At 49.3% G+C, this 25,919-nt stretch overlaps 1 protein-coding gene across 3 annotated transcripts in view; it reads left to right on the top strand.

The window, feature by feature from the left end:
* Positions 1–25,919, top strand: part of LOC135509537 (cell adhesion molecule 3-like) — a 130,072-nt gene that overhangs the window by 97,994 nt on the left and 6,159 nt on the right. For all 3 annotated transcript variants that reach the window (XM_064930294.1, XM_064930278.1, XM_064930286.1), the window contains exon 8: positions 734–906. In XM_064930294.1, coding sequence (XP_064786366.1) covers positions 734–906 — 173 coding nt within the window. The remainder of the gene's footprint in view (positions 1–733; positions 907–25,919) is intronic.

Raw genomic sequence — 25,919 nt, 5'->3', positions numbered from 1 at the left:
CATACAGTACATACAGTAAATACAGTAAATACATACAGTACATACAGGAAATACATACACTACATACAGTAAATACATACACTACATACAGTAAATACATACAGTACATACAGTAAATACACACAATAAATACATACAGGAAATACATACAGTACATACAGTAAATACATACAGTACATACAGTAAATACATACACTACATACAGTAAATACATACAGTACATACAGTAAATACATACAATAAATACATACAGGAAATACATACAGTACATACAGTAAATACATATAGTACATACAGTAAATACATACACTACATACAGTAAATACATACAGTACATACAGTAAATACATACTATAAATACATACAGTAATGACAGAAAGATGAACTAATATAATACTCATATGTCCCTAAAATGTATGAATCACATGAACAAATCCAGTTGTACAGCTATATGCTTTATATTACAATAACATTCATGTACAGTACTACTTCTTCTAGTTCTACAGCTATATGCTTTATATTACAATAACATTCATGTACAGTACTACTTCTAGTTCTACAGCTATATGCTTTATATTACAATAACATTCCTGTACAGTACTACTTCTTCTAGTTCTGCAGTATGCACTGCATGTTACACACGTTCTATTTTAAAATCAAATATCTTTTCTCTTCACGTTCTTGTTCTTTTTCTATTTTTGTGTGTCTGTGTGTGTGTCTGTCTCTCTCTCAGGCCCACCTCGTACGTGTGGCGGAAGAAGGATGGAGAGCTCCCTCTGATGGCCAAGGTGGACGGTAGTTTCCTGCTCTTTGAGATGCTCAACAAATCAGACAACGGGGTGTACCTCTGTCAGGCTGACAACGGAATCGGGAAGATGCAGGGAGAGTACACGCTGCTGGTGCAAGGTACTGACCAGAGAGAGAGGGAGAGGGAGAGAGAGAGAGAGAGAGAGAGAGAGAGAGAGAGAGAGAGAGAGATGGGGAGAGAGAGAGAGAGAGAGAGGAGAGAGAGAGAGAGAGAGAGAGAGAGAGAGAGAGAGAGAGAGAGAGAGAGCGAGAGAGAGTAAGAGAGAGAGAGAGAGAGAGAGAGAGGGAGAGAGAGACAGAGAGAGAGAGGGGTGGTTGACAGAAACAGAGAGAGAGAGAGAGAGACAGAGAGAGAGAGAGAGAGAGGGGTGGTTGACAGAGACAGACAGAGACAGAGAGAGAGGGGTGGTTGACAGCAGCTTGTCCAGGGTAGAGAGACAGAGAGAGACAGAGAGGTGGTTGACAGCAGCTTGTCCAGGGTAGAGAGAGAGAGAGACAGAGGGGTGGTTGACAGAGACAGAGAGAGACAGAGAGAGAGGGGTGGTTGACAGCAGCTTGTCCAGGGTAGAGAGACAGAGAGAGACAGAGAGGTGGTTGACAGCAGCTTGTCCAGGGTAGAGAGAGACAGAGGGGTGGTTGACAGAGACAGAGAGAGACAGAGAGAGTGGGGTGGTTGACAGCAGCTTGTCCAGGGTAGAGAGACAGAGAGAGACAGAGAGGTGGTTGACAGCAGCTTGTCCAGGGTAGAGAGAGAGAGAGAGACAGAGGGGTGGTTGACAGAGACAGAGAGAGACAGAGAGAGAGGGGTGGTTGACAGCAGCTTGTCCAGGGTAGAGAGACAGAGAGAGACAGAGAGGTGGTTGACAGCAGCTTGTCCAGGGTAGAGAGAGAGAGAGAGACAGAGGGGTGGTTGACAGAGACAGAGAGAGACAGAGAGAGGGGGGTGGTTGATAGCAGCTTGTCCAGGGTAGAAAGACAGAGAGAGACAGAGAGGTGGTTGACAGCAGCTTGTCCAGGGTAGAGAGAGAGACAGAGGGGTGGTTGACAGAGACAGAGAGAGACAGAGAGAGAGGGGTGGTTGACAGCAGCTTGTCCAGTGTAGAGAGAGGTGGTTCACAGAGAGAGGGACAGAGAGAGAGAGAGGTGGTTGACAGAGAGAGGGACAGAGAGAGAGAGAGAGAGGTGGTTGACAGAGAGAGGGACAGAGAGAGAGAGGTGGTTGACAGCAGCTTGTCCAGGGTAGAGAGAGAGAGAGAGAGGTGGTTGACAGCAGCTTGTCCAGGGTAGAGAGAGAGGGGTGGTTGACAGAGAGAGGGGTGGTTGACAGCAGCTTGTCCAGGGTAGAGAGACAGAGAGGTGGTTGACAGCAGCTTGTCCAGGGTAAAGAGACAGAGAGGGGTGGTTGACAGCAGCTTGTCCAGGGTAGAGAGAGGGGTGGTTAACAGAGACAGACAGAGAGGTGGTTGACAGCAGCTTGTCCAGGGTAGAGAGAGGGGTGGTTAACAGAGACAGACAGAGAGGTGGTTGACAGCAGCTTGTCCAGGGTAGAGAGAGGGGTGGTTAACAGAGACAGACAGAGAGGGGGTGGTTGACAGCAGCTTGTCCAGGGTAGAGAGAGGGGTGGTTGACAGCAGCTTGTCCAGGGTAGAGAGAGGGGTGGTTAACAGAGACAGACAGAGAGGTGGTTGACAGCAGCTTGTCCAGGGTAGAGAGAGGGGTGGTTAACAGAGACAGACAGAGAGGGGTGGTTGACAGCAGCTTGTCCAGGGTAGAGAGAGGGGTGGTTGACAGCAGCTTGTCCAGGGTAGAGAGAGGGGTGGTTAACAGAGACAGACAGAGAGGTGGTTGACAGCAGCTTGTCCAGGGTAGAGAGAGGGGTGGTTAACAGAGACAGACAGAGAGGTGGTTGACAGCAGCTTGTCCAGGGTAGAGACAGAGAGGTGGTTGACAGCAGCTTGTCCAGGGTAGAGAGAGGGGTGGTTAACAGAGACAGACAGAGAGGTGGTTGACAGCAGCTTGTCCAGGGTAGAGAGAGAGAGAGGGGTGGTTGACAGCAGCTTGTCCAGGGTAGAGAGAGGGGTGGTTAACAGAGACAGACAGAGAGGTGGTTGACAGCAGCTTGTCCAGGGTAGAGAGAGGGGTGGTTAAAAGAGACAGACAGAGAGGGGTGGTTAACAGCAGCTTATCCAGGGTAGAGAGAGAGAGAGGGGTGGTTGACAGCAGCTTGTCCAGGGTAGAGAGAGGGGTGGTTAACAGAGACAGACAGAGAGGGGTGGTTAACAGCAGCTTGTCCAGGGTAGAGAGAGGGGTGGTTAACAGAGACAGACAGAGAGGTGGTTGACAGCAGCTTGTCCAGGGTAAAGAGACAGAGAGGGGTGGTTGACAGAGAGAGGGACAGAGAGAGAGAGGTGGTTGACAGCAGCTTGTCCAGGGTAGAGAGACAGAGAGGTGGTTGACAGCAGCTTGTCCAGGGTAAAGAGACAGAGAGGGGTGGTTGACAGCAGCTTGTCCAGGGTAGAGAGAGGGGTGGTTAACAGAGACAGACAGAGAGGGGTGGTTAACAGAGACAGACAGAGAGGTGGTTGACAGCAGCTTGTCCAGGGTAGAGAGAGGGGTGGTTAACAGAGACAGACAGAGAGGTGGTTGACAGCAGCTTGTCCAGGGTAGAGAGAGGGGTGGTTAACAGAGACAGACAGAGAGGTGGTTGACAGCAGCTTGTCCAGGGTAGAGAGAGGGGTGGTTAACAGAGACAGACAGAGAGGGGTGGTTGACAGCAGCTTGTCCAGGGTAGAGAGAGGCGTGGTTAACAGAGACAGACAGAGAGGTGGTTGACAGCAGCTTGTCCAGGGTAGAGAGAGGGGTGGTTGACAGCAGCTTGTCCAGGGTAGAGAGAGAGAGGGGTGGTTGACAGAGAGAGGGGTGGTTAACAGAGACAGACAGAGAGGGGTGGTTAACAGAGACAGACAGAGAGGGGTGGTTAACAGAGACAGACAGAGAGGGGTGGTTAACAGAGAAAGACAGAGAGGGGTGGTTAACAGAGACAGACAGAGAGGGGTGGTTAACAGAGACAGACAGAGAGAGGTTGTTAACAGAGACAGACAGAGAGGGGTGGTTAACAGAGACAGACAGAGAGGGGTGGTTAACAGAGACAGACAGAGAGGGGTGGTTAACAGAGACAGACAGAGAGGGGTGGTTAACAGAGACAGACAGAGAGGGGTGGTTAACAGAGACAGACAGAGAGGGGTGGTTAACAGAGACAGACAGAGAGGGGTGGTTAACAGAGACAGACAGAGAGGGGTGGTTAACAGAGACAGACAGAGAGGGGTGGTGAACAGAGACAGACAGAGAGGGGTGGTTAACAGAGACAGACAGAGAGGTGGTTAACAGAGACAGACAGAGAGGGGTGGTTAACAGAGACAGACAGAGAGGGGTGGTTAACAGAGAAAGACAGAGAGGGGTGGTTAACAGAGACAGACAGAGAGAGGTGGTTAACAGAGAAAGACAGAGAGAGGTGGTTAACAGAGACAGACAGAGAGGTGGTTAACAGAGACAGACAGAGAGGGGTGGTTAACAGAGACAGACCGAGAGGGGTGGTTAACAGAGACAGACAGAGAGGGGTGGTTAACAGAGAAAGACAGAGAGGGGTGGTTAACAGAGACAGACAGAGAGGTTGTTAACAGAGACAGACAGAGAGGGGTGGTTAACAGAGACAGACAGAGAGGTGGTTAACAGAGACAGACAGAGAGGGGTGGTTAACAGAGACAGACAGAGAGGTGGTTGACAGAGACAGACAGAGAGGGGTGGTTAACAGAGACAGACAGAGAGGGGTGGTTAACAGAGACAGACAGAGAGGTGGTTAACAGAGACAGACAGAGAGGTGGTTAACAGAGACAGACAGAGAGGGGTGGTTAACAGAGACAGACAGAGAGGGGTGGTTAACAGAGACAGACAGAGAGAGGGGTGGTTAACAGAGACAGACAGAGAGGGGTGGTTAACAGAGACAGACAGAGAGGGGTGGTTAACAGAGACAGACAGAGAGGGTGGTTAACAGAGACAGACAGAGAGGGTGGTTAACAGAGACAGACAGAGAGGGGTGGTTAACAGAGACAGACAGAGAGGGGTGGTTAACAGAGACAGACAGAGAGGGGTGGTTAACAGAGACAGACAGAGAGAGGTGGTTAACAGAGACAGACAGAGAGGTGGTTAACAGAGACAGACAGAGAGGTGGTTAACAGAGACAGACAGAGAGGGGTGGTGAACAGAGACAGACAGAGAGAGGTTGTTAACAGAGACAGACAGAGAGGGGTGGTTAACAGAGACAGACAGAGAGGGGTGGTTAACAGAGACAGACAGAGAGGGGTGGTTAACAGAGACAGACAGAGAGGGGTGGTTAACAGAGAAAGACAGAGAGGGTGGTTAACAGAGACAGACAGAGAGGGGTGGTTAACAGAGACAGACAGAGAGGGGTGGTTAACAGAGACAGACAGAGAGGTGGTTAACAGAGACAGACACAGAGGTGGTTAACAGAGACAGACAGAGAGGGTGGTTAACAGAGACAGACAGAGAGGGGTGGTTAACAGAGACAGACAGAGAGGGGTGGTTAACAGAGACAGACAGAGAGAGGTGGTTAACAGAGACAGACAGAGAGGTTGTTAACAGAGACAGACAGAGAGGGGTGGTTAACAGAGACAGACAGAGAGGGGTGGTTAACAGAGACAGACAGAGAGGGGGGTTAACAGAGACAGACAGAGAGAGGTTGTTAACAGAGACAGACAGAGAGGGGTGGTTAACAGAGACAGACATAGAGGTGGTGAACAGAGACAGACAGAGAGAGGTTGTTAACAGAGACAGACATAGAGGTGGTGAACAGAGACAGACAGAGAGAGGTTGTTAACAGAGACAGACAGAGAGGGGTGGTTAACAGAGACAGACAGAGAGGTGGTTAACAGAGACAGACAGAGAGGGGTCGTTAACAGAGACAGACAGAGAGGGGTGGTTAACAGAGACAGACAGAGAGGGGTGGTTAACAGAGACAGACAGAGAGGGGTGGTTAACAGAGAAAGACAGAGAGGGGTGGTTAACAGAGACAGACAGAGAGGGGTGGTTAACAGAGACAGACAGAGAGAGGGGTGGTTAACAGAGACAGACAGAGAGGGGTGGTTAACAGAGACAGACATAGAGGTGGTGAACAGAGACAGACAGAGAGAGGTTGTTAACAGAGACAGACAGAGAGGGGTGGTTAACAGAGACAGACAGAGAGGGGTGGTTAACAGAGACAGACATAGAGGTGGTGAACAGAGACAGACAGAGAGAGGTTGTTAACAGAGACAGACAGAGAGGGGTGGTTAACAGAGACAGACAGAGAGGGGTGGTTAACAGAGACAGACATAGAGGTGGTGAACAGAGACAGACAGAGAGAGGTTGTTAACAGAGACAGACAGAGAGGGGTGGTTAACAGAGACAGACAGAGAGGTGGTTAACAGAGACAGACAGAGAGGGGTCGTTAACAGAGACAGACAGAGAGGGGTGGTTAACAGAGACAGACAGAGAGGGGTGGTTAACAGAGACAGACAGAGAGGGGTGGTTAACAGAGAAAGACAGAGAGGGGTGGTTAACAGAGACAGACAGAGAGGGGTGGTTAACAGAGACAGACAGAGAGAGGGGTGGTTAACAGAGACAGACAGAGAGGGGTGGTTAACAGAGACAGACAGAGAGGTGGTTAACAGAGACAGACAGAGAGGGGTGGTTAACAGAGACAGACAGAGAGGGGTGGTTAACAGAGACAGACAGAGAAGGGTGGTTAACAGAGAAAGACAGAGAGGGGTGGTTAACAGAGACAGACAGAGAGGGGTGGTTAACAGAGACAGACAGAGAGGGGGTGGTTAACAGAGACAGACAGAGAGGGTGGTTAACAGAGAAAGACAGAGAGGTGGTTAACAGAGACAGACAGAGAGAGGTGGTTAACAGAGAAAGACAGAGAGAGGTGGTTAACAGAGACAGACAGAGAGGTGGTTAACAGAGACAGACAGAGAGGGGTGGTTAACAGAGAAAGACAGAGAGAGGTGGTTAACAGAGACAGACAGAGAGGGTGGTTAACAGAGACAGACAGAGAGAGGTGGTTAACAGAGACAGACAGAGAGGGGTGGTTAACAGAGACAGACAGAGAGGGGGGGTTAACAGAGAAAGACAGAGAGGGGTCGTTAACAGAGACAGACAGAGAGAGGTTGTTAACAGAGACAGACAGAGAGAGGTGGTTAACAGAGACAGACAGAGAGGTGGTTAACAGAGACAGACAGAGAGGGGTGGTTAACAGAGACAGACAGAGAGGGGTGGTTAACAGAGACAGACAGAGAGAGTTGGTTAACAGAGACAGACAGAGAGGTTGTTAACAGAGACAGACAGAGAGGGGTGGTTAACAGAGACAGACAGAGAGGGGTGGTTAACAGAGACAGACAGAGAGGGGTGGTTAACAGAGACAGACAGAGAGAGTTGGTTAACAGAGACAGACAGAGAGGGGTGGTTGACAGAGACAGACAGAGAGGGGTGGTTAACAGAGACAGACAGAGAGGGGTGGTTAACAGAGACAGACAGAGAGGGGTGGTTAACAGAGACAGACAGAGAGGTGGTTAACAGAGACAGACAGAGAGGTGGTTAACAGAGACAGACAGAGAGGGGTGGTTAACAGAGACAGACAGAGAGGTGGTTAACAGAGACAGACAGAGAGGTGGTTAACAGAGACAGACAGAGAGGTGGTTAACAGAGACAGACAGAGAGGGGTCGTTAACAGAGACAGACAGAGAGGGGTGGTTAACAGAGACAGACAGAGGGGTGGTTAACAGAGACAGACAGAGAGGGGTGGTTAACAGAGAAAGACAGAGAGGGGTGGTTAACAGAGACAGACAGAGAGGGGTCGTTAACAGAGACAGACAGAGAGGGGTGGTTAACAGAGACAGACAGAGAGGTGGTTAACAGAGACAGACAGAGAGGGGTGGTTAACAGAGACAGACAGAGAGAGGTGGTTAACAGAGACAGACAGAGAGGGTGGTTAACAGAGACAGACAGAGAGGGGTGGTTAACAGAGAAAGACAGAGAGGTGGTTAACAGAGACAGACAGAGAGGGGTGGTTAACAGAGACAGACAGAGAGGGGTGGTTAACAGAGACAGACAGAGAGGGGTGGTTAACAGAGACAGACAGAGAGGGGTGGTTAACAGAGAAAGACAGAGAGGGGTGGTTAACAGAGACAGACAGAGAGAGGTGGTTAACAGAGACAGACAGAGAGGGGTGATTAACAGAGACAGACAGAGAGGTGGTTGACAGAGACAGACAGAGAGGGGGGGTTAACAGAGACAGACAGAGAGGTGGTTAACAGAGACAGACAGAGAGGGGTGGTTAACAGAGACAGACAGAGAGGTGGTTAACAGAGACAGACAGAGAGGTGGTTGACAGAGACAGACAGAGAGGGGTGGTTAACAGAGACAGACAGAGAGGGGTGGTTAACAGAGACAGACAGAGAGGGGTTGTTAACAGAGACAGACAGAGAGGGGTGGTTGACAGAGACAGACAGAGAGGTGGTTAACAGAGACAGACAGAGAGGTGGTTAACAGAGACAGACAGAGAGGGGTGGTTAACAGAGACAGACAGAGAGGTGGTTAACAGAGACAGACAGAGAGGTGGTTAACAGAGACAGACAGAGAGGGGTGGTTAACAGAGACAGACAGAGAGGGGTGGTTAACAGAGACAGACAGAGAGGGGTGGTTAACAGAGACAGACAGAGAGGGGTGGTTAACAGAGACAGACAGAGAGGGGTGGTTAACAGAGACAGACAGAGAGGGGTGGTTAACAGAGACAGACAGAGAGGGGTGGTTAACAGAGACAGACAGAGAGGTGGTTAACAGAGACAGACAGAGAGGGGTCGTTAACAGAGACAGACAGAGAGGGGTGGTTAACAGAGACAGACAGAGAGGGGTGGTTAACAGAGACAGACAGAGAGGGGTGGTTAACAGAGAAAGACAGAGAGGGGTGGTTGACAGAGACAGACAGAGAGGGGTGGTTAACAGAGACAGACAGAGAGGTGGTTAACAGAGACAGACAGAGAGAGGTTGTTAACAGAGACAGACAGAGAGGGGTGGTTGACAGAGACAGACAGAGAGGTGGTTAACAGAGACAGACAGAGAGGTGGTTAACAGAGACAGACAGAGAGGGGTGGTTAACAGAGACAGACAGAGGGGTGGTTGACAGCAGCTTGTCCAGGGTAGAGAGAGGGGTGGTTAACAGAGACAGACAGAGAGGGGTGGTTGACAGCAGCTTGTCCAGGGTAGAGAGAGGCGTGGTTAACAGAGACAGACAGAGAGGTGGTTGACAGCAGCTTGTCCCGGGTAGAGAGAGGGGTGGTTGACAGCAGCTTGTCCAGGGTAGAGAGAGAGAGGGGTGGTTGACAGAGAGAGGGGTGGTTAACAGAGACAGACAGAGAGGGGTGGTTGACAGAGACAGACAGAGAGGTGGTTAACAGAGACAGACAGAGAGGGGTGGTTAACAGAGACAGACAGAGAGGGGTGGTTAACAGAGACAGACAGAGAGGTTGTTAACAGAGACAGACAGAGAGGGGTGGTTAACAGAGACAGACAGAGAGGGGTGGTTAACAGAGACAGACAGAGAGGGGTGGTTAACAGAGACAGACAGAGAGAGGTGGTTAACAGAGAGAGACAGAGAGGTGGTTAACAGAGACAGACAGAGAGGGGGTGGTTAACAGAGACAGACAGAGAGGGTGGTTGACAGAGACAGACAGAGAGGGGTGGTTAACAGAGACAGACAGAGAGAGGTGGTTAACAGAGACAGACAGAGAGGTGGTTAACAGAGACAGACAGAGAGGGGTGGTTGACAGAGACAGACAGAGAGGGGTGGTTAACAGAGACAGACAGAGATGTGGTTAACAGAGACAGACAGAGAGAGGTGGTTAACAGAGACAGACAGAGAGGTGGTTAACAGAGACAGACAGAGAGGGGTGGTTAACAGAGACAGACAGAGAGGGGTGGTTAACAGAGACAGACAGAGAGGGGTGGTTAACAGAGACAGACAGAGAGAGGTGGTTAACAGAGAGAGACAGAGAGGTGGTTAACAGAGACAGACAGAGAGGGGTGGTTAACAGAGACAGACAGAGAGGGGTGGTTGACAGAGACAGACAGAGAGGGGTGGTTAACAGAGACAGACAGAGAGAGGTGGTTAACAGAGACAGACAGAGAGGTGGTTAACAGAGACAGACAGAGAGGGGTGGTTGACAGAGACAGACAGAGAGGGGTGGTTAACAGAGACAGACAGAGAGGTGGTTAACAGAGACAGACAGAGAGGGGTGGTTAACAGAGACAGACAGAGAGGTGGTTAACAGAGACAGACAGAGAGGGGTCGTTAACAGAGACAGACAGAGAGGGGTGGTTAACAGAGACAGACAGAGAGGGGTGGTTAACAGAGACAGACAGACAGAGGGGTGGTTAACAGAGACAGACAGAGAGGTGGTTAACAGAGACAGACAGAGGGGTGGTTAACAGAGACAGACAGAGGTGGTTAACAGAGACAGACAGAGAGGTGGTTAACAGAGACAGACAGAGAGGGGTGGTTAACAGAGACAGACAGAGAGGTGGTTAACAGAGACAGACAGAGAGGTGGTTAACAGAGACAGACAGAGAGGGGTGGTTAACAGAGACAGACAGAGAGGGGTGGTTAACAGAGACAGACAGAGAGGGGTGGTTAACAGAGACAGACAGAGAGGTGGTTAACAGAGACAGACAGAGAGGGGTGGTTAACAGAGACAGACAGAGAGGGTGGTTAACAGAGACAGACAGAGAGGGGTGGTTAACAGAGACAGACAGAGAGGGGTGGTTAACAGAGACAGACAGAGAGGGGTGGTTAACAGAGACAGACAGAGAGGGGTGGTTAACAGAGACAGACAGAGAGGGGTCGTTAACAGAGACAGACAGAGAGGGGTGGTTAACAGAGACAGACAGAGAGGGGTGGTTAACAGAGACAGACAGAGAGGGGTGGTTGACAGAGACAGACAGAGAGGTGGTTAACAGAGACAGACAGAGAGGGGTGGTTGACAGAGACAGACAGAGAGGTGGTTAACAGAGACAGACAGAGAGGGGTGGTTGACAGAGACAGACAGAGAGGGGTGGTTGACAGAGACAGACAGAGAGGTGGTTAACAGAGACAGACAGAGAGGTGGTTAACAGAGACAGACAGAGAGGGGTGGTTAACAGAGACAGACAGAGAGGTGGTTAACAGAGACAGACAGAGAGGGGTGGTTAACAGAGACAGACAGAGAGGTGGTTAACAGAGACAGACAGAGAGGGGTGGTTAACAGAGACAGACAGAGAGGTGGTTAACAGAGACAGACAGAGAGGGGTGGTTAACAGAGACAGACAGAGAGGTGGTTAACAGAGACAGACAGAGAGGTGGTTAACAGAGACAGACAGAGAGGTGGTTGAGGTTGAGGGTCGGATCAGGTTGTATGTTTCTTCTGTCTGCTTCATCATTGTTTATTTCTGTTATTATGTGTTTTTTTACTACAACTTTTACTTTATTTTCTGATTTTCTTCACATTTCTTTTCTGTTTATTTCTCTTTATCACCAACACCATCTACCTCATGCTGCACTCCTTTGCTTTTTTGCTACACATCCTGTACGGCACTGTGCTGCTGTCTGGCCTTTCTTCCTGTCTACTCCTCTGCTCTTACTACCTCTCCATATTCCTTCACCTCGTCTCCTTTATCCAAGACATGACAGATGATTCAAACAACCTCTTCCCTACCTCTTTCTATCTACCCTCCTCTTCTCCAACCTATGACTCCCCCTCTTCCTCTCTCTCTCCTGATTCTTTCCCCACTCTTATGTCAACAACGTCTGGGTCTGGCTCGTCTGCCTCCGGGTCCCTACCTGCCAGCTCTCCTCCCACTATTTTCTCCTTCTCTATCCCTTACCCGTCTGATCTCACCTTTCCCCCTTCTTCTTCCTCTTCTTCATCTCTCTCTACTTCTTCTCTCTCTCCCACTCCTCCTCCTGTCAATGTTCTATCCACCTCTCCTTCCAACTCTCTCTTCCCTGACCTTTCCATGTCTCCCGAACACCATCCCTCTTCCTCTGACTCCTTCTCCCCCTCTTCTTCCTCCTCTTTTTCCTCTCCTCCTGCCAGCGTTACTCCTCCCTCTGTTGCTCCTCCCTCCTCCTCCGACTCCCTCACTCCCTCCTCAGTTACCATACGGCTGAATGGAGTTTACAGTTTCACAGGTAAATGATCTGTTTACGCACATACACAGTTGTACCCACACGAACAAACACATTCAGACCCTAATTATATAATAAATACCATTCAACAGAAGCTTTTAACCAAAGCGCCTTACATTTTATGCGTGTGTAGCCCCGGGAATTGAACCAACAATTCTGGCATCCTTAGCTTATTGATGAGCTTTGAGGGCACAATGGTGTTGAACGCTGAGCTGTAGTCAATGAATAGCATTCTCACATAGGTGTTCCTATTGTCCAGGTGGGAAAGGGCCGTGTGAAGTGCAATAGAGATTGCATCATCTGTGGATCTGTTGGGGCGGTATGCAAATTGGAGTGGGTCTAGGGTTTATGGGATGATGGTGTTGATGTGAGCCATGACCAGCCTTTCAAAGCATTTCATGGCTACAGATGTGAGTGCTACGGGTCGGTAGTCATTTAGGCAGGTCACCTTAGTGTTCTTGGGCAGGGACTATGGTGATCTATTTTAAACATGTTGGTATTACAGACTCGGATAGGGAGAGTTTGAAAATGTCAGTGAAGACACTTGCCAGTTGGTGAGCACATGCTCGCAGTACACGCCCTGGCAATACGTCTGGCCCTGCGGTCTTGTGAATCTTGACCTGTTTAAAGGTCTTACTCTCATCGGCTGCGGAGAGCGTGATCACACAGTCGTCCGGAACAGCTGGTGCTCTCATGCATATTTCAGTGTTATTTGCCTCGAAGAGAGCATAGAAGTAATTTAGCTCGTCTGGTAGGCTCGTGTCACTGGGCAGCTCTCGGCTGTGCTACCCTTTGTAGTCTGTAATGGTTTGCAAGCCCTGCCACATCCGATAAGCTTCAGAGCCAGTGTACGATTCGATCTTAGTCCTGTATTGATACTTTGCCTGTTTGATGTTTCGTCGGAGGGCATAGCGTGATTTCTTATAAGCTTCCGGGTTAGAGTCCCACTCCTTGAAAGCAGCAGCTCTACCTTTAGCTCAGTGCGGATGCTGCCTGTAATCCATGGCTTCTGATTGGGGTATGTACGTACGGGCACTGTGGGGATGATGTCATCGATGCACTTATTGATGAAGCCAATGACTGATGTGGTGAATTCCTCAATGTCATCAGAAGAATCCCGGAACATGTTCCAGTCTGTGATAGCAAAACAGTCCTGTAGCTTAGCATCTGCTTTATCTGACCACTTTTTTATTGATCTAATCACTGGTGCTTCCTGCTTTCATTTTTGCTTGTAAGCAGGAATCAGGAGGATAGAATTATGGTCAGATTTGCCAAATGGAAGGGAGAGGGAGAGCTTTGTATGCATCTCTGTGTGTGGCGTAAAGATGGTACAGCTACTTGGAGCGCCGCCTCTGAGTGAACGTTTTCTTGTTTTCTTATGGCGGAATTCAATGCTGTCTTAGTGTCGGCCTCTGACTGTGGTGGTATGTAAACAGCTACGAAAAATACAGATGAAATCTCTCTCGGTAGATAGTGTGGTCTACAGCTTATCATGAGATATTCTACCTCAGGCGAGCAATAACTTGAGACTTCCTTAGATATCGTGCATTGACAAAAATACATAATCCGCCACCCCTTGTCTTACCAGACGCCGCTGTTCTATCCTGCCGGTACAGCATATAACCAGCGGTATGTTGATAGTGTCCCAGCCTGCCAGTACAGCGTATAACCAGCTGCATGTTGATAGTGTCCAAGCCTGCCGGTACATCATATAACCAGCGGTATGTTGATAGTGTCCCAGCCTGCCAGTACATCATATAACCAGCTGTATGTTGATAGTGTCCCAGCCTGCCAGTACATCATATAACCAGCTGTATGTTGATAGTGTCCCAGCCTGCCAGTACATCATATAACCAGGGGTATGTTGATAGTGTCCCAGCCTGCCGGTACATCATATAACCAACGGTATGTTGATAGTGTCCCAGCCTGCCGGTACATCATATAACCAACGGTATGTTGATAGTGTCCCAGCCTGCCAGTACATCATAATACCAGCCAGCTGTATGTTGATAGTGTCCCAGCCTGCCGGTACATCATATAACCAGCGGTATGTTGATAGTGTCCCAGCCTGGTAGTACAGGGTATAACCAGCTGTATGTTGATAGTGTCCCAGCCTGCCAGTACATCATATAACCAGCGGTATGTTGATAGTGTCCCAGCCTGCCAGTACAGGGTATAACCAGCGGTATGTTGATAGTGTCCCAGCCTGCCAGTACATCATATAACCAGCTGTATGTTGATAGTGTCCCAGCCTGCCAGTACATCATATAACCAACGGTATGTTGATAGTGTCCCAGCCTGCCGGTACATCATATAACCAACGGTATGTTGATAGTGTCCCAGCCTGCCAGTACATCATATAACCAGCCAGCTGTATGTTGATAGTGTCCCAGCCTGCCAGTACATCATATAACCAGCGGTATGTTGATAGTGTCCCAGCCTGCCAGTACATCATATAACCAGCGGTATGTTGATAGTGTCCCAGCCTGCCAGTACAGGGTATAACCAGCGGTATGTTGATAGTGTCCCAGCCTGCCAGTACAGGGTATAACCAGCGGTATGTTGATAGTGTCCCAGCCTGCCAGTACATCATATAACCAGCGGTATGTTGATAGTGTCCCAGCCTGCCAGTACAGCGTATAACCAGCTGTATGTTGATAGTGTCCCAGCCTGCCAGTACATCATATTACCAACGGTATTGTCAGGACCCGGTTTCGAACCTGGGTCTCCGGAGTGAGAAACAGTCACTTAACCAACTGAGCCACGAATAGACAGCAGAACCCAGAAGATGAGGCAGACACAGCAGTACTTAAGACGGTGTATTTAATAAAGAAAAAATCCTAAAATACAAAAAATGGCAAATCCAAAAGGTGGTAGGAAAAACACAAAAAGACCTCAAAAGAAACTCACCAAAAATAAACAAAAACACAGAATACCACAAGAACTTCACCCGGAATCGACAAGAGCACAAAGAACACTAGGGCAGGGTGCTAACATACAAACACAGAGCACAGAACTGAGGGAAACAAAGGGTTTAAATACAATCAGGGGAAACGAGACACAGGTGCAAATAATAATGGGGATCAAGGGAAAAACATAGGGACAAAAAGCACAATGGGGACATCTACTGACCAAAACCTGGAACAACCCTGGCCAAATCCTGACAGAATCCCCCTAGGAACGGCTCCTGACGTTCCTACCAGCTCTCTCAGGGTGGAGGACCCTGAACTGACGAATGAGGTCAGGGTCCAGGATGTCTTTGGCAGGAACCCAGGAGCGCTCCTCAGGACCGTAGCCTTCCCAGTCCACCAGATACTGCCAGGACCGCTGCACCCGGCGGGAATCCAGTATCCGGTGGACGGTATAAGCCGGCTGGCCTCCAATGACACGAGGCGGAGGGGAGGTCTGTCTGCCGGGACAAGGGGAGAAAAAACAACAGGTTTTAACAATGACACATGAAATGTGGGATTAATCTTAAGGGATCTGGGTAAGTGTAGGCGATAAGAAACTGGGTTAACTCTCCTGGCAACCTTGAAGGGACCGATGTATTTTGGGACAGCTTGCGAGACTCCACCCGTAGAGGTAAGTCTCTTGTGGAAAGCCAGACTCTCTGGCCGGGCGCAGGGTAGGCCCGGGACGGCGACGTCTGTTGGCTTGTTGTTGATACCTCTGTGAGGAACGCATCAGATTAAGACGGGTCTTCCTCCACATAAGCCGACAGCGTCTGACGAACCTCAAGGCTGAAGGCACTCTGACTTCTGCCTCCTGGTCCGGGAACAATGGAGGAGCATAGCCAAACTGACACTCGTGCGGGGACATACCAGTGGAGGAGGAGCGCAAGGTGTTGTGCGCGTATTCGGCCCAAACAATAAAGGATGACCATGTGGACGGGTTGTCACGAGTCATACATCGGAGGGTGGTTTCCAGCTCTTGATTCATCCTCTCTGTTTGGCCGTTGGACTCCGGATGGTACCCTGAAGATAGACTGGCAGAAGCCCCCATGAGTTGGCAGAAGGCCTTCCAAAACCTTGAGGCGAACTGGGGACCTCTGTCAGAAACCACATCTTGAGGAATGCCGAAGACTCGGAACACATGATTAATTACCAACTCAGCCGTTTCCTTGGCAGAAGGTAACTTAGTCAGAGGGACGAACCTGGCCGCCTTTGAAAACCTGTCGATTATGACTAGGATAGTAGTATTGCCATGGGATGGAGGAAGTCCAGTAATAAAGTCCAATGAGATATGGGACCAGGGTCTGTGGGGAACAGGTAAAGGGTGAAGGAGTCCTTGAGGGCGGAGGTGAGAAGATTTGCCCTGGCAGCACACGGGGCAGGCATTGACGAAAGTGGCAACGTCTTCTCTTATAGTAGGCCACCAGAACTTACGCTGGATGAACTCCAAGGTGCGACCTACGCCCGGATGACAGGTGAGGCGAGAGGAGTGCCCCCACAGAAGGACCTGAGTCCTCACTGCCTTGGGGACAAACAACCGATTGGCAGGGCCTCCTTTAGGGTCCGGTTCGCTAGCTTGAGCACGTCTCACGGTATCCTCAACTTGCCACGAGATCGGAGCCACAATCTTAGCAGCAGGAAGGACAGGCATGTCCGTGTCATCTCGAATGGCAGGAGCGTAGACTCGGGACAGGGCATCCGGTTTGAGATTCTTCGACCCGGGCCGATAGGTGAGGATAAACTGGAATCGATTGAAGAAAAGAGACCATCTAGCTTGTCTAGAGTTCAATCGCTTCGCCTGCTGGATATACTCCAGATTTTTGTGGTCCGTAAGCACTTGAAACGGGTGAGAAGCCCCCTCGAGCCAGTGTCTCCATTCCTTCAATGCCATCTTAACCGCTAGGAGTTCGATCCCCCACATCGTAGTTCCTCTCAGTCGGGGTAAGCCGGTGTGAGAAGAAAGCGCACGGATGAAGCTTCTTGTCTTCACCCCTCTGAGACAGGACAGCTCCAACACCAACCTCTGATGCGTCTACCTCCACCACAAATGGTTCATCCGTAGTCGGTAGTATCAGGATGGGAGCAGAGAGGACGCGCTGCTTGAGTCCTTGGAAGGCCGTCTCAGCTTCTCTTCCCCACAAAAACCTTGCATTGCCACCTTTGGTTAAAGCTGAGAGAGGAGCTGCCACCAAACTGAAGTTCTTGATGAACTTGCGGTAAAAGTTTGTGAAGCCCAGGAAACGCTGAACATCCTTAACGGATTTGGGGGTGGGCCAATCCGCTACCGCCCTACCTTCCTAGGGTCCATTTGGACTCGACCGGGTTCCACTACAAATCCCAGGAATTGTACTCGGGATGAATGGAATTCACATTTTTCCGGCTTAACGTACAGATGGCTGTCCAGGAGGCGTTTGAGTACTTGTCTGACATGCTTAGTGTGTTCTTGAAGGGAGCTCGAAAAGATGAGGATGTCATCCAAGTAAACGAACACAAATATGTTAAGCATATCCCTAAGCACATCGTTTATGAGCGCTTGGAACACCGCTGGGGCGTTGGTCAGGCCGAAGGGCATCACCAAGTATTCATAGTGACCAGTAGGCGTGTTGAAAGCGGTCTTCCACTCGTCACCAGGTCTGATCCGCACAAGATGGTATGCGTTCCGCAGGTCAAGCTTAGTGAAAACAACTGCTTCCTGGAGCAGCTCGAAGGCTGTGGCCATAAGGGGTAGCGGGTAACGGTTACGGACGGTTATGTCATTGAGTCCCCGGTAGTCGATGCAAAGGACGTAATCCACCATCTTTCTTGGCCACAAAGAAAAACCCTGCTCCCGCCGGGGAGGTTGATGGACGCATGAGGCCTGCTTCCAGAGAGTCCTTGATGTAGGTATCCATAGCAGCTCGTTCGGGTGGAGATAGGGAAAAGATCCGACCCCTGGGGGCAAGTGCCCGGAAACAGGTCGATGGGGCAATCGTAAGATCTATGGGGTGGTAGCATGGTGGCCCTCTGTTTGCTAAACACCAGTTTGAGGTCATGGTAACACTCGGGAACTCGGGTCAGGTCGATGGATTCTAAAGACTCGGGAGTAGAACTCGGGAATTCTGGAAAATACAAGTAGCTTGGCACGTAGGACCCCACTGCTTGATAGTGCCCACAGACCAGTCGATGTGAGGGTTATGGCTGTGAAGCCAGGGGTATCCAAGGACGAGAGGGAACTCGGAACAGGAGATCAAATGAAAGTTCATCAATTCCTGGTGTTGTGAAACTGAAAGTCTCAAGGAGGTAGTGTCATGAGTGACAAGTCCAGATCCCAAAGGGCTTCCATCCAATGTAGTAACCCTCATGGGGTCACTTAGAAGTTCAGAGGGAACGCCATTCTCCTTCGCCCAGACACCATCCATGAAGTTACCTGCGGCTCCAGAGTCTACCAAGGCTTGAAGGTGAAGCTTGTGGTTGTCCCAGGAGAGGGTGACTGGAATGAGCAGACGGGAGTTGGACGGATGGGAGGAGGTTATGTTTCCCGTTACAGTTCCCCCGGTCTGTACGGGACAGAGCGTTTCCCTGGAGCCCGGGACACGTGGAACGGAAATGGCCCGGTTTGCCGCAATATAGACAGCGTCGCTCCTCATCCGGCGGTCTCTCTCAGCCTGGGAGATGCGTCCAATCTGCATGGGTTCCGGTGGAGCCAGCGATGATAAAGGTGGGGACTCGGAGCTGGGACTGATAGGGGCTAGAGGTCTACGGTTGAGTTCTCTCTCTCAGACGCTGGTCAATGAGTGAGGCCAACTTGATCAGGGACTCGAGATTGTCCGGTGGTTCCCGAGTGGCCAGTTCATCTTGGATAGTGTCGGAAAGGCCTTTCAGAAAGCACACCGTGAGCGCCTCGTTGTTCCAGCCACTCGCTGCTGCCACCGTGCGGAACTGGATGGCATAGTCCGTCACGCTGCGCCAACCTTGATGGAGAGTCAGGAGCTGTTTGGCTGAGTCAGAACCACTGCTTGGGCCTTGAAACACTCGTTTGAATTCCTCAGCAAAGGCAGAGTAGCTGGCACAGCAGGAACTATGGGCATCCCACACAGCAGTAGCCCAGGCCAGGGCTTTTCCGACAGCAGGGTGATGATATATGCGATCTTAGACCGGTCGGTGGGAAACGACGAGGGTTGCAGCTCAAAGGAGAGAGAACATTGAGTGAGAAAGCCTTTACAAGCACTTGGATCACCTGAGAACCGTTGGGGAGGTGGAAGACGAGGTTCAGCCAGGGGGTTAACTGCCATGGGTACGTGAACCTGAGGTACTGGGACGGAAACTGTTGCCGGGGTAAGTCGATCAGATATTTGCTTAATGGAAGTCAGCATCTCCGACAGAAGATGAGAATGTCTAGCCATTAAGGCCTCTTGCTGAACCAGGGCGGCTTCGTGGCGTTGGACAGTCTCCTGGTGGTGGGACAGCGTGGCAAAAAGGTCCTGGGAACTGGCTGCCTCTGGGTTCATTTTTGGCTCTGTGTTTCTGTCAGGACCCGGTTTCGAACCTGGGTCTCCGGAGTGAGAAACAGTCACTTAACCAACTGAGCCACGAATAGACAGCAGAACCCAGAAGATGAGGCAGACACAGCAGTACTTAAGACGGTGTATTTAATAAAGAAAAAATCCTAAAATACAAAAAATGGCAAATCCAAAAGGTGGTAGGAAAAACACAAAAAGACCTCAAAAGAAACTCACCAAAAATAAACAAAAACAAAAAAACAGAATACCACAAGAACTTCACCCGGAATCGACAAGAGCACACAGAACACTAGGGCAGGGTGCTAACATACAAACACAGAGCACAGAACTGAGGGAAACAAAGGGTTTAAATACAATCAGGGGAAACGAGACACAGGTGCAAATAATAATGGGGATCAAGGGAAAAACATAGGGACAAAAAGCACAATGGGGACATCTACTGACCAAAACCCGGAACAACCCTGGCCAAATCCTGACAGGTATGTTGATAGTGTCCCAGCCTGCCAGTACATCATATAACCAGCGGTATGTTGATAGTGTCCCAGCCTGGCAGTACATCATATAACCAGCGGTATGTTGATAGTGTCCCAGCCTGCCAGTACATCATATAACCAGCCAGCTGTATGTTGATAGTGTCCCAGCCTGCCAGTACATCATATAACCAGCTGTATGTTGATAGTGTCCCAGCCTGCCAGTACATCATATAACCAGCCAGCTGTATGTTGATAGTGTCCCAGCCTGCCAGTACATCATATAACCAGCTGTATGTTGATAGTGTCCCAGCCTGCCAGTACATCATATAACCAGCCAGCTGTACATCATATAACCATGTTGATAGTGTCCCAGCCTGCCAGTACATCATATAACCAGCGGTATGTTGATAGTGTCCCAGCCAGTGCCAGTAGCCTGCCATCATATAACCAGCCAGCTGTATGTTGATAGTGTCCCAGCCTGCCAGTACATCATATAACCAGCCAGCTGTATGTTGATAGTGTCCCAGCCTGCCAGTACATCATATAACCAGCCAGCTGTATGTTGATAGTGTCCCAGCCTGCCAGTACATCATATAACCAGCTGTATGTTGATAGTGTCCCAGCCTGCCAGTACATCATATAACCAGCGGTATGTTGATAGTGTCCCAGCCTGCCAGTACATCATATAACCAGCCAGCTGTATGTTGATAGTGTCCCAGCCTGCCAGTACATCATATAACCAGCTGTATGTTGATAGTGTCCCAGCCTGCCAGTACATCATATAACCAGCTGTATGTTGATAGTGTCCCAGCCTGCCAGTACATCATATAACCAGCTGTATGTTGATAGTGTCCCAGCCTGCCAGTACATCATATAACCAGCTGTATGTTGATAGTGTCCCAGCCTGCCAGTACATCATATAACCAGCTGTATGTTGATAGTGTCCCAGCCTGCCAGTACATCATATGTATGTTGATAGTGTCCCAGCCTGCCAGTACATCATATAACCAGCTGTATGTTGATAGTGTCCCAGCCTGCCAGTACATCATATAACCAGCTGTATGTTGATAGTGTCCCAGCCTGCCAGTACATCATATAACCAGCTGTATGTTGATAGTGTCCCAGCCTGCCAGTACATCATATAACCAGCTGTATGTTGATAGTGTCCCAGCCTGCCAGTACATCATATAACCAGCTGTATGTTGATAGTGTCCCAGCCTGCCAGTACATCATATAACCAGTGTAGCCCGGCCAGTACATCATATAACCAGCTGTATGTTGATAGTGTCCCAGCCTGCCAGTACATCATATAACCAGCTGTATGTTGATAGTGTCCCAGCCTGCCAGTACATCATATAACCAGCGGTATGTTGATAGTGTCCCAGCCTGCCAGTACATCATATAACCAGCTGTATGTTGATAGTGTCCCAGCCTGCCAGTACATCATATAACCAGCTGTATGTTGATAGTGTCCCAGCCTGCCAGTACATCATATAACCAGCTGTATGTTGATAGTGTCCCAGCCTGCCAGTACATCATATAACCAGCTGTATGTTGATAGTGTCCCAGCCTGCCAGTACATCATATAACCAGCGGTATGTTGATAGTGTCCCAGCCTGCCAGTACATCATATAACCAGCTGTATGTTGATAGTGTCCCAGCCTGCCAGTACATCATATAACCAGCTGTATGTTGATAGTGTCCCAGCCGGCCAGTACATCATATAACCAGCTGTATGTTGATAGTGTCCCAGCCTGCCAGTACATCATATAACCAGCTGTATGTTATGCCAGTACATCATATAACCAGCGGTATGTTGATAGTGTCCCAGCCTGCCAGTACATCATATAACCAGCTGTATGTTGATAGTGTCCCAGCCTGCCAGTACATCATATAACCAGCTGTATGTTGATAGTGTCCCAGCCTGCCAGTACATCATATAACCAGCTGTATGTTGATAGTGTCCCAGCCTGCCAGTACATCATATAACCAGCGGTATGTTGATAGTGTCCCAGCCTGCCAGTACATCATATAAGCCAGCGGTATGTTGATAGTGTCCCAGCCTGCCAGTACATCGTATAACCAGCGGTATGTTGATAGTGTCCCAGCCTGCCAGTACATCATATAACCAGCTGTATGTTGATAGTGTCCCAGCCTGCCAGTACATCATATAACCAGCTGTATGTTGATAGTGTCCCAGCCTGCCAGTACATCATATAACCAGCTGTATGTTGATAGTGTGTCCCAGCCTGCCAGTACATCATATAACCAGCTGTATGTTGTATGTTGATAGTGTCCCAGCCTGCCAGTACATCATATAACCAGCTGTATGTTGATAGTGTCCCAGCCTGCCAGTACATCATATAACCAGCTGTATGTTGATAGTGTCCCAGCCTGCCAGTACATCATATAACCAGCTGTATGTTGATAGTGTCCCAGCCTGCCAGTACATCATATAACCAGCTGTATGTTGATAGTGTCCCAGCCTGCCAGTACATCATATAACCAGCTGTATGTTGATAGTGTCCCAGCCTGCCAGTACAGGGTATAACCAGCGGTATGTTGATAGTGTCCCAGCCTGCCAGTACATCATATAACCAGCTGTATGTTGATAGTGTCCCAGCCTGCCAGTACAGGGTATAACCAGCTGTATGTTGATAGTGTCCCAGCCTGCCAGTACATCATATAACCAGCTGTATGTTGATAGTGTCCCAGCCTGCCAGTACATCATATAACCAGCTGTATGTTGATAGTGTCCCAGCCTGCCAGTACATCATATAACCAGCTGTATGTTGATAGTGTCCCAGCCTGCCAGTACATCATATAACCAGCTGTATGTTGATAGTGTCCCAGCCTGCCAGTACATCATATAACCAACGGTATGTTGATAGTGTCCCAGCCTGCCAGTACATCATATAACCAGCTGTATGTTGATAGTGTCCCAGCCTGCCAGTACATCATATAACCAGCCAGCTGTATGTTGATAGTGTCCCAGCCTGCCAGTACATCATATAACCAGCTGTATGTTGATAGTGTCCCAGCCTGCCAGTACATCATATAACCAGCTGTATGTTGATAGTGTCCCAGCCTGCCAGTACATCATATAACCAGCTGTATGTTGATAGTGTCCCAGCCTGCCAGTACAGGGTATAACCAGCTGTATGTTGATAGTGTCCCAGCCTGCCAGTACATCATATAACCAGCGGTATGTTGATAGTGTCCCAGCCTGCCAGTACATCATATAACCAGCTGTATGTTGATAGTGTCCCAGCCTGCCAGTACATCATATAACCAGCGGTATGTTGATAGTGTCCCAGCCTGCCAGTACATCATATAACCAGCGGTATGTTGATAGTGTCCCAGCCTGCCAGTACATCATATAACCAGCTGTATGTTGATAGTGTCCCAGCCTGCCAGTACATCATATAACCAGCTGTATGTTGATAGTGTCCCAGCCTGCCAGTACAGCATATAACCAGCTGTATGTTGATAGTGTCCCAGCCTGCCAGTACATCATATAACCAGCTGTATGTTGATAGTGTCCCAGCCTGCCAGTACATCATATAACCAGCTGTATGTTGATAGTGTCCCAGCCTGCCAGTACATCATATAACCAGCTGTATGTTGATAGTGTCCCAGCCTGCCAGTACATCATATAACCAGCGGTATGTTGATAGTGTCCCAGCCTGCCAGTACATCATATAACCAGCCAGCTGTATGTTGATAGTGTCCCAGCCTGCCAGTACATCATATAACCAGCTGTATGTTGATAGTGTCCCAGCCTGCCAGTACATCATATAACCAGCTGTATGTTGATAGTGTCCCAGCCTGCCAGTACATCATATAACCAGCTGTATGTTGATAGTGTCCCAGCCTGCCAGTACATCATATAACCAGCTGTATGTTGATAGTGTCCCAGCCTGCCAGTACAGGGTATAACCAGCTGTATGTTGATAGTGTCCCAGCCTGCCAGTACATCATATAACCAGCAGTATGTTGATAGTGTCCCAGCCTGCCAGTACATCATATAACCAGCTGTATGTTGATAGTGTCCCAGCCTGCCAGTACATCATATAACCAGCTGTATGTTGATAGTGTCCCAGCCTGCCAGTACAGGGTATAACCAGCTGTATGTTGATAGTGTCCCAGCCTGCCAGTACATCATATAACCAGCCAGCTGTATGTTGATAGTGTCCCAGCCTGCCAGTACATCATATAACCAGCTGTATGTTGATAGTGTCCCAGCCTGCCAGTACATCATATAACCAGCGGTATGTTGATAGTGTCCCAGCCTGCCAGTACATCATATAACCAGCTGTATGTTGATAGTGTCCCAGCCTGCCAGTACAGCATATAACCAGCTGTATGTTGATAGTGTCCCAGCCTGCCAGTACATCATATAACCAGCTGTATGTTGATAGTGTCCCAGCCTGCCAGTACATCATATAACCAGCTGTATGTTGATAGTGTCCCAGCCTGCCAGTACATCATATAACCAGCGGTATGTTGATAGTGTCCCAGCCTGCCAGTACAGTGTATAACCAGCTGTATGTTGATAGTGTCCCAGCCTGCCAGTACATCATATAACCAGCTGTATGTTGATAGTGTCCCAGCCTGCTGGTACAGGGTATAACCAGCTGTATGTTGATAGTGTCGTCGTTCAGCCACGACTCCGTGAAGCATAAGATATTCCAGTTTGTAATGTCCTGTTGGTAGTTTAATATTCCGCGTAGATCATCTATTTTACTGTCCAAAGCTATGTTTGCAGAATGGAAGGAACCAGCTGTAGAGTTGATAGTGTCCCAGCCTAGAGAGTAGAGGTAGAGAGATGGAGTAGAGAGAGAGAGTCCCAGCCTGCCAGACATCAGGTATAACCAGAGAGAGATGTTGATAGTCCCAGCTTGAGAGAGAGAGGTATGACCAGCTGTATGTTGATAGTGTCCCAGAGCTGGTAGAGAGATAACCAGAGGTATGTTGATAGTGTAGAGTCGTTGGAGAGTGAGAGAGAGAGCAGAAGAGATTCCAGGTAATGTCCTGTTGGTAGAGGTTTAGATATGGAGAGAGTAGATCATCTATTTAGACTGTCCAAAGTAGAGAGAGAGGTAGAGAATGGAAGAGAGAGAGAGAGAGAGAGAGATCAGAGAGAGTGTATGAGTTCTCAGAGAGCAGGTAGAGAGAGAGGTAGAGAGATGGAGAGAGAGAGAGAAGAGAGAGATCCCAGGGATAGAGAGAGAGCGAGAGAGAGAGAGAGATGGAGAGAGAGAGAGAGAGAGAGAGAGGTAGAGAGAGAGAGAGAGGTAGAGAGAGAGGTAGAGAGATGGAGAGAGAGAGAGAGTGGTAGAGAGAGAGAGAGGTAGAGAGAGAGGTAGAGAGATGGAGAGAGAGAGAGAGAGACAGAGAGAGAGAGAATAGATTAGAGAGAGAGAGAGAGAGAGAAGAGAGAGAGGTAGAGACAAGAGAAGATAAAAGAGAGAGATGGTAGAGGAGAGCAGGTAGAGACAGAGAGAGAGAGAGAGAGAGAGAGCTATTTAGACAGAGAGAGAGAGAGAGAGTTTTGAGAGAGAGAGAGAGAGAGAGGAGAGAGAGGAGAGAGAGAGAGGTGAGAGAGAGAGAGAGAGACTAGAGAGAGAGAGAGAGAGAGAGAGGTAGAGAGAGAGAGAGAGAGAGAGAGAGAGAGGTAGAGAGAGAGGTAGAGAGAGAGAGAGAGGTAGAGAGAGAGAGAGAGAGAGGTAGAGAGAGAGGTAGAGAGAGAGAGAGAGAGAGGTAGAGAGAGAGAGAGAGAGAGAGAGAGAGAGAGAGAGAGGTAGAGAGAGAGAGAGAGAGAGAGAGAGAGAGAGAGAGAGAGAGAGAGAGAGAGGTAGAGAGAGAGAGAGAGAGAGAGAGAGAGAGGTAGAGAGAGAGAGAGAGAGAGAGA

Source organism: Oncorhynchus masou, chromosome 3 (assembly GCF_036934945.1).
Source record: "Oncorhynchus masou masou isolate Uvic2021 chromosome 3, UVic_Omas_1.1, whole genome shotgun sequence".
NCBI classification, from domain to species: Eukaryota; Metazoa; Chordata; class Actinopteri; order Salmoniformes; family Salmonidae; genus Oncorhynchus; species Oncorhynchus masou.
This window is presented reverse-complemented; position numbering and strand designations above follow the sequence as displayed.